This window comes from Hyla sarda, chromosome 1 (genome assembly GCF_029499605.1).
Source record: "Hyla sarda isolate aHylSar1 chromosome 1, aHylSar1.hap1, whole genome shotgun sequence".
NCBI classification, from domain to species: domain Eukaryota; kingdom Metazoa; phylum Chordata; class Amphibia; order Anura; family Hylidae; genus Hyla; species Hyla sarda.
In genome coordinates, this window is record NC_079189.1 from 558,867,684 (window position 1) to 558,881,900 (window position 14,217).

The 14,217-nt window shown below is 40.3% G+C and overlaps 1 protein-coding gene across 3 annotated transcripts in view; it reads right to left on the bottom strand.

The window, feature by feature from the left end:
- The window catches only part of CDC20B (cell division cycle 20B), a 39,451-nt gene extending 25,461 nt beyond the window's left edge, over positions 1-13,990 (bottom strand). Inside the window, exons 1-2 of one of the 3 annotated variants that reach the window (XM_056542340.1) lie at positions 13,354-13,990; positions 13,196-13,267 (exon numbers count right to left, since the gene is read on the bottom strand). In XM_056542340.1, coding sequence (XP_056398315.1) covers positions 13,196-13,258 — 63 coding nt within the window. In that variant the 5' untranslated portion in view covers positions 13,259-13,267; positions 13,354-13,990. Of the gene's footprint in view, positions 1-3,344; positions 3,434-13,195; positions 13,268-13,349 lie in introns of those variants that run through there. The other 2 variants (XM_056542329.1, XM_056542336.1) reach the window with 2 other exon arrangements.
- Positions 13,991-14,217: the final 227 nt, after the last annotated feature.

The following is a 14,217-nucleotide window of genomic DNA, read 5'->3' on the forward strand; positions in this document are numbered from 1 at the left end:
CACAAGTGGTTCAGGTAGTGCAGCTCATCCAGGATGGCACATCAATGTGAGCTGTGGCAAGAAGGTTTGCTGTGTCTGTCAGCGTAGTGTCCAGAGCATGGAGGTGCTACCAGGAGACAGGCCAGTACATCAGGAGACGTGGAGGAGGCTGTGGGAGGGCAATAACCAAGCAGCAGGACCGCTACCTCCGCCTTTGGAGGAGCAGGATGAGCACTGACAGAGCCCTGCAAAATGACCTCCAGCAGGCCACAAATGTGCATGTGCCCACTCAAACTGTCAGAAACAGACCCCATGAGGGTGGTATGAGGGCCAGACGTCCACAGGTGGGGGTTGTGCTTACAGCCCAACACCATGCAGGACATTTGGCATTTGCCAGAGAACACCAAGATTGGCAAATTTGCCACTGGCACCCTGTGCTCTTCACAGATGAAAGCAGGTTCACACTGAGCACATGTGACAAACAGAGTCTTGAGATGCCGTGGAGAACGTTCTGCTGCCTGCAACATCCTCCAGCTGGCGGTGGGTCAATAATGGTGTGGGGTGGCATTTCTTTGGGGGGCCGCACAGCCCTCCATGTGCTTGCCAGAGGTATCCTGACTGCCATTAGGTACCGAGATGAGATCCTCAGACCCCTTGTGAGACCATATGCTGGTGCGGTTGGTCCTGGGTTCCTCCTAATGCAAGACAATGCTAGACCTCATGTGGCTGGAGTGTGTCAGCAGTTCCTGCAAGAGGAAGGCATTGATGCTATGGACTGGCCTGGCTGTTCCCAGACCTGAATCCGATTGAGCACATCTGGGACATCATGTCTCGCTTCATCCACCAACGCCACATTGCACCACAGACTGTCCAGGAGTTGGCGGATGCTTTAGTCCAAGTCTAGGAGGACATCCCTCAGGAGACCATCTGCCACCTCATCAGGAGCATGCCCAGGCTTTGTAGGGAGGTCATATGGGCACGTGGAGGCCAAACACACTACTGAGCCTCATTGTGACTTGTTTTAAGGACATTACATCAAAGTTGGATCAGCCTGTAGTGGGGTTTTCCCCTTTGATTTTGAATGTGACTCCATATCCAGACCTCCATGGGTTGATAAATTTGATTTCCATTGATAATTTGTTTGTGATTTTGTTGTCAGCACATTCAACTATGTAAAGATGAAAGTATTTCATACGATTTGTTCATTCATTCAGATCTAGGATGTGTTATCTTTAGTGTTCCCTTTATTTGAGCAGTGTATTACGATTTAGCCAGGGTCAGACTTGTCTACCAGACTACCAGGATCCTCTAATGGGCACTAGCATAACAACAGAACAGTAGTCACCCCTGTTATAGCTTTAAAGGGTTTGTCCAGGAAGAGAAAAACTAGAGCTAGATTGTACCAAAAACAGCGCCTACCCCTGTCTTTAGGTTGTGTGTGGTATTACCACTTGTCTCCATTCACTTCAAAGGAACTGAGCTGCAATACCACACAGAACCTGAGGATTGGGGTGGTGCTGTTTTTGGAAGAAATTTGCTCTGGTTTTCTATTCCTGGACAACCCCTTTTGCTGCTGTGGTTAAATATTTTTTATTGATTATTTTTACAGCCCTTCTTGACAAACTCACCTGTGTGCACTTTTCTATACAACAGATGGTTGGGCTCATAGAATAATTCCCTCAGGGTCCAGAGTTCCGCTACATAGATGTCTATGTGTAGGCGTATCTGAGGGTGCATATGTGTGGTATTATGTGAGAGAGTTTCATTGTGTAAGGCTGTGTTCGCACATTGCACTCACATTGCAGCTTTTGCACTGTGTGAACACAGCCTAACAGTAAGTACCACATTGATCTCTGTATCACATGACAAAATGCCATAGTGCATGCTAGCACTAAGTGATATTCTTCCGCTTTTGTTCGTAATGCTCTACAACGTTTTCCAAACAGTATGTCTCCAGCTGTTGCAAAACTACAAATCCCAGCATGCCCGGACAGCCAACGGCTGTCCGGGCATGCTGGGAATTGTAGTTTTACAATAGCTGAGGACACACTGTTTAGAAAATACTGCTATACAATTTCTGCAGGGTTTGCATATTCAGCACATAGGGAGGCCACGCACCCTGCTGTGGTCCCCTCCTCGCCCACTTGGCAAGCATGGCGCAGACCCAACAAAAAGTCTCCAAATTGTTGATTGCTCAAAAACTTGAAAATTATTGTTGGGTCTGGTGCAGCCTTGATAAATTTTCCCCATGTGTAACATCTTATAATAAACGTACCCAGCACCCAGAATGTTGTGTATGTTTTAGGGCACCAATATATTGAATAATGACCAATTGTAAAATATATATATATATATAAATATATATATATATATATATATATATTATTTTATTATAATTTTTTTTTTTGCTAAGCAATACAGTGTTATTTGGAAATGTCTGTTTGGTTTTATTTGATCCCAGATATATATATATATATATATATATATATATATATATATATATATATATATATATATATATATATATATATAATTTGGCAGCATTCATGCATAGAACAAAAAGTAAAAATGCATCAACCAAATAGCTGAATAGATAATTGTGATAATACATGTGTAAAGTGTGCATTCTATAGACAAAAACAAAGGGGAAGATTTACTAAACTGCGCGATTGGTATATCTATATATATATATAAAACTCAATGTGGGAGATTTATCAAAACCTGTCCAGAGTTGCTCAGTTGCCCATAGCAACCAATCAGATTGCTTCTTTCATTTTTAACAAGCCCTCTGCAAAATGAAAGAAGCGATCTGATTGGTTGCCATGGGCAACTGGGCAACTTTTCCTTTGCACAGGTTTTGATAAATCTCCCCTAATGTGTGTATGTGTGTGTGTATGTTCCAGCATCACGGCTGAAGATGTTAACATGAAACTTGGCACACATGTTACTTATATGTCAACAACAAACATAGGATAGGTGATTCAACCCTTACTCACCCCCATTTGCCAGGGTCGGAGTTTTTGTTTAATGTCCCATACAAGTCTATGGGAAATATATGTTCCAGCATAACTTCCAAAAGGCTGGAGATATTTCGATAATACTTGGTCACATGTTACTTATATGTCCACTTAAAATATAGGATAGTTCATTTAACCCTTAACTACCCCCATTTGTGAGGGTCAGGGTTTTTATTTAAAATCCCATGCAAATCAATGGGAAATGTATGTTCCCACATAACTTCCGTACGGCTGGAGATATTTCAATAATACCAAGTACACATATTACTTATATGTCAAATAAAAAGATATGATAGTTAAATTAACCCTTACCTACACCCTTAGGCAAGTATATGGGACTTCCAGTACCTTACTCCACAAGCTCTGCTCTGCATCTCCTGGTGAATGTGTCAGTCTGGCTTGCAAGCCACACCCCATCTCACAAAGAGAGGAGGTTGGGATAGGAGGTCGAGATATGAGGATGGGATATGAGGTTGGGATATGAGGACGGGATATGAGGTCAAGATAGGAGGACGGGATAGAAGGAGGCAGGCCTGGAAGAGAGCATGGCTTCGTATGGAGGGGATGTGCTCTGTTTACATGTGACTTTAAGGTCAGTTTACACATCTTATCTTTTTCTGCAGATTTACTGCAGCATGTTTTGCTACCTGTTGAAGTCAATGGGCTGCAAAATATGCTGCAACAAATCCGCAGCAAAGATAAGGATGTGTGAACTGACCCTTAAACCTTATTTGCTACAGCATAAGTCACAGAAATCTACACTCTAGATTTCTATAATGGGCGCAACCGGCAACCACAGAGCCGCTGGATTTCCTAAGAGGAGTGCGCTCAAATCCAGCAAACTAAAAATAGGTGGAACTTCATATATGTGCAGGGTATGAAAACAACGCACCCCCTTTGTGTCTCTATATAGAAAAGTATTATTGACAAGAAGGAATGCTCCTCCAAGAAAATACCTCCATAGCTTAGCATACAATGGAGCATGCCACAATTTTTATTTTTAACGGATCAGGTATGAATCTGCGAGAAGAAACAATTGAATGTATTCAGATGAAATGAAAGGTACTGTATGGGCCCATAGGCTTTAAGATAATGTACATAAAATCTGCAGCATTCCCATGCCAAACTTTGCGAGTTGCTCCATAAAATTTCTATATTCACAATATACCCAAAAAGCTGGCATGGCCTTGTGCATGAAAAAAAACATAACAATATATGATCAAACATATTTCCCAATATCTTTGGTGCGTAATTTAGTTCACGTTGCATCTACAAGGATATAATGTAAATACTGAAATGGAGTCACTTGATATGAAGGTAGGTGATCCACTGTATGTACATCCGATCTGGATGTGATGTTAGTTGAACGTAATTGAGGGGCATTTGTCAGCCGGTTTCCAAGAGCATTATAGTAGCTTCACTATGAAGCTCTGTTGCACTTTTCATCTGTTTTCTTTCTCTTTATCAGTTTTATTGATATGCAAATGAGGCCATTCAGTACACTGGGGGGTGTTCGTTTACACTTTTGTGCATCGTTTGGAAACCAACTCCTCTATCAGTATTTATGAGGAAGGGCATGTGGCCATATTAGTGCACCGATGAGTAAAGGACCGCCCACAGTGCACCAAACTGCCTAATTTACATATCACTAAAACTGATATTACAGATAAACAAAGCGCCATATTGAAGGTACTATAATGCTCATAATAACGATCCTGGGCATGCTAGGAGTTGTAGTTTTGCAACAGCTGGAGCCTCTCTGTTTGAGAAACACTGGTATAGGGTGTACCTGACCACAGGCAGAGTTAAGAATGCAGCTCTAAATAACCACAGTGTAACAACACAGCAGACAGATATAATTTAGGTTTAGATTTCCTTTAAATGGGTTATTCAGCCTCATAAAATTGATATTCTATCCTGAAGATAGGCCATCAATATTAGATCGGCAGGGATTCGACTTCTGGCACCTCCGCCAATCAACAGTTTTGTGGGGCCACGGCACTTTTGCAAGTACTGCAACTTCCTAAGGCTATGTTTCCACTTGTTTTTTTTTTTCTGGCAGTTTTTGGAAAATTGCCACTGCAGAAATGTATTCAAAAGGAATGGAACATACAAAGGAAAAACTTACACTTCTCCTCCCTTAGGCTAAGTTTCTACTTGGTTTTTTGTCTTGCGTTTTTTGGGTTGAAGAAAAAAAGCCAGAAAAAAATTTTTTTTAACAAAGAGTGTGTTACACTTTTTTTCTCTATTTTTAAAATTTTGTAGGTAGTACTATTACTCTCAGCATGGAACAGACTGTTCCATGCTGGGAGTAGTAGTACCTGTACTAATAGACATATCGCCCCGGGTATCAGTCGTGACACCCGATGCGATCATCCATAATATAGTGGAGATGCATAGCGGCTCTATACAGCGTTCGCATCTCTGCACTATACTCCGGCCAGTGATGTGAATAGAACATCACTCATTAATATTTTCTGCCCAGAGTGGTGATTGGCCAGATGGTTGCAGCCAATCACAGCTCTGACGGAAATATGAATGAGTGAGTGGCCGGCCGGAGTATAGTGTGGAGATGCGAGCGCTGTATTGGGCCGCTCCATCTCTGCTATAGACAGGACGATCACATCGGGTGTCAGTAGTGATACCCGCTGTGATCTGTTCTTACCTGCTGGTACTACTGCTCCCAACACGGAGCACACTCTGCTCCATGCTGGGAGCTATATTACCTGCATTAATAGACAGATCACAGCGAGTGTAACTTTTGACACCTGCTGCGATCTGTCTAATAATGCAGGTACTAGAGCTCCCAGCATTGAGCAGAGTGTGCTCCATGTTGGGAGTAGTAGTACTTGCAGTTAAGGAAAGATCACAGCGGATGTCACTCCTGACACCCGCTGTGATCCTCCTGTATAATGTATAGATGTGGCTGTTCTTCTATGGTCCCCTGCACTGACGTATATATACACAAATTCATATTTCCCACAGAGAGCTGTGATTGGCTGGAACCATCTGGCCAATCACAGCTCCCTGCGGGAAATATGAATAGGTGTATATATATACGGCAGTGCAGGGGACCATAGAAGAGCGGCCGGCCGCATCTATACATTATACAGGAGGATCGTAACGGGTGATCTGTCTATAAGTATAGGTACTACTACTCCCATCATGGAACAGTGTGTTCCATGCTGGGAGTAGAAGAACTACCTAAAAAAATGTAAAAATTAAAGAAAAGAAGTGAAAAACACACACACTACATTTTTATTATTGTCGGCTACATGTTTAGGTCCCCACTCGCCCACATAAATTGATCCCTGTTTTAAAAATTAATAAAAATGTTGTTATAAAAAAGATACATTTCGTTAGATACAATTTTTTCCTTCACTACAGTACCTTTTTTTTGTTTTTAATGGTACCCTACAAAATTTTATTAAAAAAGTTATCTCCATCAATTTCTTGGATCGCTAAAGTCCAAAAAAGAATAAAAACCGCTTGCAAAAACGCCAAAGTTGAAACCCACTAATCGTTTCATAGACTTCTATGGGAGAAAAACGCCATGATTTTGACCAAAAAATCACCAGTGGCTCAACATGCTGCGATTTTGGAAAACCGACAAGGAGCCGAAAAACGCAAAAAAAGAGTGAAAAATCGCCAAAAGGATTAAAAAACGCCAAAGTGAAAAACACAAAGTAGAATAAGAATTTTGCGATTTCTCATTGATTTACATCTAACATCTGGCCGCAGCGTTTTTTGGCCGAAAAAACGCCATGAGGCAGAATTGGCATTTTTCCCCCAAAAAAACAAGTAGAAACTTAGCCTCATGGATCCACTTCTGAGTTGGTCTCAAAAACTGCAGTGGCAGTATTCCAAAAACTGCCAGAAAAAAAACCAAGTGGAAACTTAGCCTTAAAGGGGTACTACGGAGGAACAAAAATGTTCAAATCAACTGGTGCTCGAAAGTTATAAAGATTTGTGAATTACCGTACTTCTTTTTAAAAATCTTACTCCTTCCAGTACTTATCAGTGTTTATCTGTAATATCAGTTGCACATCATAAAAAAAATAATAATAATTAAAGAAGCCATCTTATTGGTTGCTATGGGCAACTGGCCAAATGGCCAGCTTTTCCCCCTTTAATTTTATTTTCTTGCTCATAGACGTTGCTTTGGCAAGCCAAGCCTATCCTTCCACCCTAACCATCTGGTGACAATGACATGTGCTGATGTGGTAGTGTACGTAGTAGCTGATATACACACCACAGCTAACTAACAATACACTGCCTAATCACCACACATACAACGCACTGTCTTTATTCTGCGTTTCCTGGGTTGTCTGTGTGGCCGTTCGCCAAACCGCTTGACCTTCCACAGATACAACACACATGAAGCACAAACTAAAGAAGTCAATTCAAAAACAATTCTTAAAATATACAATGTAATCATTCTCTATATAAAAAAAAAAAATGGAAAAACAAACAAATCGCCAGTAAAGACAATGTCTGTGAATTTGTTAACCTAGATGGCCCTCATTACAACTGTGTAAACCTGTTAACGTATATGGTCCTCATTACATCTAGTGGTACATCCACTACGACTGTATTGTCTTCTCCTTTGTATCTTTGGTATGTATAAGGCTATGTTCACACAGGCTATGTTCACATGTATTTTTAGTTGTGAGATATATATATATATATATATATATATATATATATATATATATATATATATAGATATATATATATATATATATATATAGCGTCTGTAAAATCAATTAAAATTTTAATCCGTTTTTACAAAATGAATGTTCTCCGTGTATGTTGTGCACACAGTTTGTAAAAGACAGACATATTTTTTGCATCAGTATAAATAAGCCACATGTCACTTGTTTTTACAAATGCAAGAAATCCACCTTTTTTTATACACTGTGGCCCTGATTTACTAAAATCCGAGTGTTCTTTCTGGAGTGTTTTAGATTTCACTCCTCTTTTTCTGGGAGCTGATTTACTAATGTGTCGCACGTGTCGGTTCATTTTCTGTCAAATGTTTTTTTTTTTGTGTGTCGCAGGGGAAAATGTGTTGCACATACTCCGAGTTAAAAGAAAAAAACATGCGTATAGAATACAAATCATCAATAGCATGTGCCAAACCAAACAAGCAAAAAAATGCAAGATTTAAAGGGGTACTCCGGTGAAAAACTTTTTTTTTTTTTTTTAATCAACTGGTGCCAGAAAGTTAAACAGATTTGTAAATTACTTCTATTAAAAAATCTTAATCCTTCCCGTACTTATTAGCTGCTGAATACTACAGTGGAAATTATTTTCCGTTTGAAACACAGAGCTCTCTGCTGACGTCTGTCCATTTTTAGGAACTGTCCAGGGTAAAAGGAAATCCCCATAGCAAACATATGCTGTTCTGGACAGTTCATAAAATGGACAGAGATGTCAGCAGAGAGCACTGTGCTCGTGATGTCAGCAGACAGCTCTGTGTTTCAAAAAGAAAAGAATTTCCGGTGTAGTATTCAGCAGCTAATAAGTACAGGAAGGATTAAGATGTTTTAATAGAAGTAATTTACAAATCTGTTTAACTTTCTGGCACCAGTTGATTTAAAAAAAAAAAAAGGTTTTCACCGGAGTACCCTTTTAAGCTGTGCCTTTGCCAAAATCACTCGCTTTTGGTAGTTTTTACACATCCTCTTGGCTGTCGGTTATTCTATGAGCCAAACTCAAGCTTTTTCAGGAGTGATTTTGGAAGTACTTCGAGAAATTTCTGCTTTTGGTCGGGAACACTCCCATTTTTTTGTTAACCATGCCCATTTTCTTGTAATAAAAAACACTCCGGGTGTTTTCAAAAGTGTAGGTTGTGCGGTGTAAAATTCAGGTGCAGAATTAGTAAATTCAGTAAATCAGGGCCTGTGTGTGCTGACAACTTTTCTCTAGACTTACGTAGAACACATTCATTTTGCAAAAACGGTTGCAAGTTTTTGGCATGACTGTCCGGGCACTTTTATTATTATTATAATTTTTTTTTTTTTTTTTTTAAATAAGCCTAAAAGTACACAATGTGACCACAGCCTAAAAGCTGGAAGACAACTACAGGAGAGTCCTATAGGGCTTTTAACACCATATACATTTGTGACATTCCAAATATAGCAGTGGGTCCAACAACTTAAAGGGGTACTACGGTGGAAAACTTTTTTTTTTTTAAATCAACTGGTGCCAGAAAGTTAAACAGATTTGTAAATCACTTCTATTAAAAAAAATCTTAATCCTTCCAGTACTTTTTAGGGGCTGTATACTAAATAGAAATCCAAAAAGAAATTGCATTTCCTGTGATGTCCTGACCACAGTGCTCTCTGCTGACCTCTGCTGTCCATTTTAGGAACTGTCCAGAGAAGCATATGTTTGCTGTGGGGATTTTCTCCAGTTCCTAAAATGGACAGCAGAGGTCAGCAGAGAGCACTGTGGTCAGGACATCACAGGAAATGCATTTCTTTTTTTGGATTTCTCTTTAGTATACAGCCCCTAAAAAGTTCTGGAAGGATTAAGATTTTTTAATAGAAGTGATTTACAAATCTGTCTAACTTTCTGGCACCAGTTGATTTAAAAAAAAAAAAAAAAAAAACATTTCCACAGTAGTACCCCTTTAAAGCAGTGTTTCCCAACTAGGGTACTTCCAACTGTTGCAAAACTACAACTCCTAGCATGCCCGGACAGCCTTCGGCTGTCCGGGCATGCTAGGAGTTGTAGTTTTGCAACAGCTGGAGGCACCCTTGTTGGGAAACACTGCTTTAATACAACGTATTATGTTCTCTGGATGAATGAGCATGCAGAAGGGGGGCAGATGTAAGTTAACAGGTGCATTTACCAGGAGACCAGCTAACATACACTGCCTTCCTTCCACACACAAGGAATACCCGCCATTCTTTCGGTAACAACCTCCTGGAAGTGATGTCTTATCTCCGTTGCTGGTGGCAGGGTATTAGCGACTGCTGATTACATTAACAAGCAGCCAGCTAAAAATACACTGCCTACCTGAAACAGGTATATTGATAAGGCCTGGGTACTGTATAGGATGTCAATGTTCATACCTGGAAATGTTTTTTTTTTTTTTTTTTTATTCAGTTACACAAAAATTCCAGTAGATGGCGCACTTACTCTTTCAAAAGAAGTTCTCAGACAGTATAGTGTGGAGGGCATCTAGCAGCTGTCTCATCGGACCACAACAGCCAGCTAGTAATGCACTGCCTCACCGCTCCGTCTCATCAAAGTAATGTCACAAGTCTCTGCTCATTTCAGGAATCTTCACGGCTTGGAAAGATCCTTTAATCAAATTACAACTACTTTATCCTGATTTTTTTTTTTTTTTATGACAAAATGTTCTTTTCACACCAGTGTTTCCCAACCAGGGTGCCTCCAGCTGTTGCAGAACTACCAAAGGCTGTGAGTTGTAGTCTTGCTACAGCTGGAGGCATCCTGGCTGGGAAACACTGAAAATGTATGTGAACTCCAAAAGATGTAATGATGTAAAAATTTGTACAGGCATTATAGGGACGCTGTTATTTAAAGGGGTACTCCGGTGGAAAACTTTTTTTTTTTTTTTATGAACTGGTGCCAGAAAGTTAAACAGATTTGTAAATTACTTCTATTAAAAAAAAATCTTAATCCTTTCAGTACTTTTTAGCAGCTGTATGCTACAGAGGCAATTCTTTATTTCTTGAATTTCTTTTTTGTGTTGTCCACAGTGCTCTCTGCTGACACCTGATGTCCGTATCCCCATAGCAAACCTATGCCACTCTGCACAGTTCCTGACACGGACAGAGGTGTCAGCAGAGAGTACTGTGGACAACACAAAAAAAGAAATAAAAAAAGTAAAGAATTTCCTCTGTAGCATACAGCTGCTAAAAAGTACTGAAAGGATTAAGATTTTTTTATAGAAGTAATTGACAAATCTGTTTAACTTTCTGGCACCAGTTCATTTTAAAAAAAAGTTTACCACCGGAGTACCCCTTTAAAGGAAATTTCTAATGTGTTCAAGAGTCATAGGTGAGAGTCCAGGGCAGTGTTTCCCAACCAGTGTGTTGCAAAACTACAACTCCCAGCAAGACAGCCAAGTATATCTCTTGGAAAAGTCAGAGTTAGCTATGGGGGAAGGGGGGCAGGGGGGTACATCCCCTATTTTACATGTATAGATAATGCATTCTAAGTGACAGCCTGTATTATACTCCAGAGCTGTACTCACAATTCTGTAAGTTATTATGCAGCTCTAAAGTACTATACAGGTTGTAACTTAGGATCAGATAAGTAATCTATTTATTAAGTTAAAGGGTACCTTTCATCAAAAAAAACATTTGATATATTATAGATTAATGTATGCAGAATAACTTTCCAATAGCATATTATTCAAAAATATGCTTCTTTCTATTTAATTTTCCACTTTGAAAAAATGACAATTTTTATAGATTTCAGACTTATTCTGGAGTCCTAAATCTCAGACTGCAGCCGGGACACAGAAAAACGCCATGGCAGGGAGCAGTGCTGAGTTTGTCTGTGTCCCGGCTGCAGTCTGAGATTTAGGACTCCAGAATAAGTCTGAAATATATAAAATAAAAAAGGACTGGTAGGGAGACCCCTAGTGGTAATTTTTTCAAAGTGGGAAATTAAATAGAAAGAAGCATATTTTTTAATAACATGCTATTGGAAAATTATTCTGAATACATTAATCTATAATATATCAAAAGTATTTTTGATGAAAGGTACCCTTTAATTTACTAAGGCCCCTTTCACACTATAAATGTATCCGTTTTAAAGTCCCGTTTTAATGTTCCGTCATGAGAACCCTTAAAATCAGCAGTTAAACGGCCGTTAATTACAGTCTATGGGATTTTAACATTATCCGTTTTTAACCCGTCATAGCCCGTTATTAATAACGGACGTTATTTTGTGACAGGAGAAAGAACGGAAGAAATAGTACATTTTTGTAACGGCCGGGACATTTATTAATCTTTGCTTATGTATTCCTTTTTTTAGTTCTTTTTTCATACAATTTTTTTGCTTATGTGTGACTTATTTATCAACTGCTTTCAGCCTGTTGATAAATCTCTTTCACTTAAGCATTTTTCTTTTTTTTTTTTTGCTTTGTTAGTGGCTTTTTCTGCTTTATGTCTGAGCTGGAGTAAATTTAGTAGCTTTTTTTCATGCCATGCGACTTTTTTGCGACTCTCGCACTTGATAAATCTCTGACCCCTGCAAGTCAAAAATCACTTTTTGCTTTGGTAAGCAAGATTTTTATTTTTTGCTTAGGACACTGAACATGCAAAAAGTCGCAGAAAAAAGAGCGTAGTCGCACGTGCAACTTTTTTGCCACAATTTTAAGCAAAAAAAAAAAAAAAACTACTAAATGCTTAGATAAATGTCCCCCATATTGTATGAATATAAGAATGTCCAGAAGTCATTATTGTGCATTTTCTCGGTAAGTGACTATTGCCGGTGGACAAACGGTATACTACATGACAATACATGACAAGTAGAGATGAGCGAACTTACAGTAAATTCGATTCGTCACAAACTTCTCGGCTCGGCAGTTGATGACTTATCCTGCGTAAATTAGTTCAGTTTTCAGGTGCTCCGGTGGGCTGGAAAAGGTGGATACAGTCCTAGGAAAGAGTCTCCTAGGACTGTATCCACCTTTTCCAGCCCACCGGAGCACCTGAAAGCTGAACTAATTTATGCAGGAAAAGTCATCAACTGCCGAGCCGAGAAGTTCGTGACGAATCGAATTTACTGTATGTTCGCTCATCTCTAATGACAAGCTTAGTACGTTCATCCCCAACCTGAGCTTCTCTGGCTGTTGCAGAACTACAACTCCCAGCATGCCGAAAGCAGCCAGGGCATGCTGGGAGTTGTAGTTTTGCAACATTTGGATGTCCCTGTACACTATATCAGTGGTTTCCAAAGAGCGGAGCTCAAGTTTGTTTCAAAACTACAACTCCCAGCATGCCGAAAGCAGCCAGGGCATACTGGGAGTTGTAGTTTTGCAACATTTGGATGTCCCTGTACACTATATGAGTGGTTTCCAAAGAGCGGAGCTCAAGTTTGTTGCAAAACTACAACTCCCAGCATGCCCGGACAGCCGTTGGCTGTCCGGGCATGCTGGGAGTTGTAGTTTTGCAACATGTGAAGTTTGTAGACCTAGGCTCAGCACTGACCTTGTTTATCTTCTGTAAAGTTGCTTTCTTGCTCCATCTGAAGTCTTTTCCAAGAGTCTTCATAACACTTTCCTGAGGAGACAAACATCATCAATGTATCTTCTCTCTAGTCTGACCAGACACATGGAGACCCCCCCAGATTCCAGGCTCTTACCCACATCACATGCTCATCTGTCTTAATTCTTGGACATGACAGTCTCTCCAGCTTCCACTCCATGGTTTTCCTCTATTTGCTCCTACTCTGGCTGCTTCTCCCTTTTCTTTGTCTCCCTGCAGCTTGTGATGCTCCCATGGGGACCATTCTCCTATATAAAGGTAGAGACCGGGCGGCGGATGGAGCGGGAATCACCTTGCTGCCCTCTGATTGGTGGAAGAGTTCAGGGCAAGGAGAGGAAACGTTCTATTAGTGACGTCACGGGAGGGAATCCCTCTAGTCTGGAGGATCTGCCGGGGGGCGCCTGCTGCAGCGGGAAGCGTAGTGTCTTTCACGTGATTGGTGGAGAGCTCCGTGACGTCACTGGCGGGGATTCCCTGCTGTCAGTGTAGACTGTGTATTGACCCTCAGGCTGTGTCCTCTAGCGCCAGTCTGAGGCTGATGGAGGTAACTGATAACCGAGCGGTACCCGCCGGAGCGGCTGCCATAGGCGGGGGAGAGGAGCGGCTGCCGGTGCCATAGTTACCCAAACATGCCAGGAGCAACTGTATTATTATTATTACTATTATTATGTGCCAGCGGGTTATCCGGGGGACACGGGGGATATCAACGGATACACGTGTATATGGAGTATTGTGTGGACAAATATAAGATTATATGTGTGTATAGCAAAATAGTAAAAGGCGATATTTATTTTATGTAACTGACCAGGATGTGATATGAATTATTATTAGTATTATTATTAGTATTGTTATAGAAGAAGTAATAGTATGATATCCATACCTATCTGCATCGATCTATCTATCTAATAATATATCTATCCCATTCTTTCTTTGTTTTGTCATTTTTTTATGTTTGTTTCTCAATC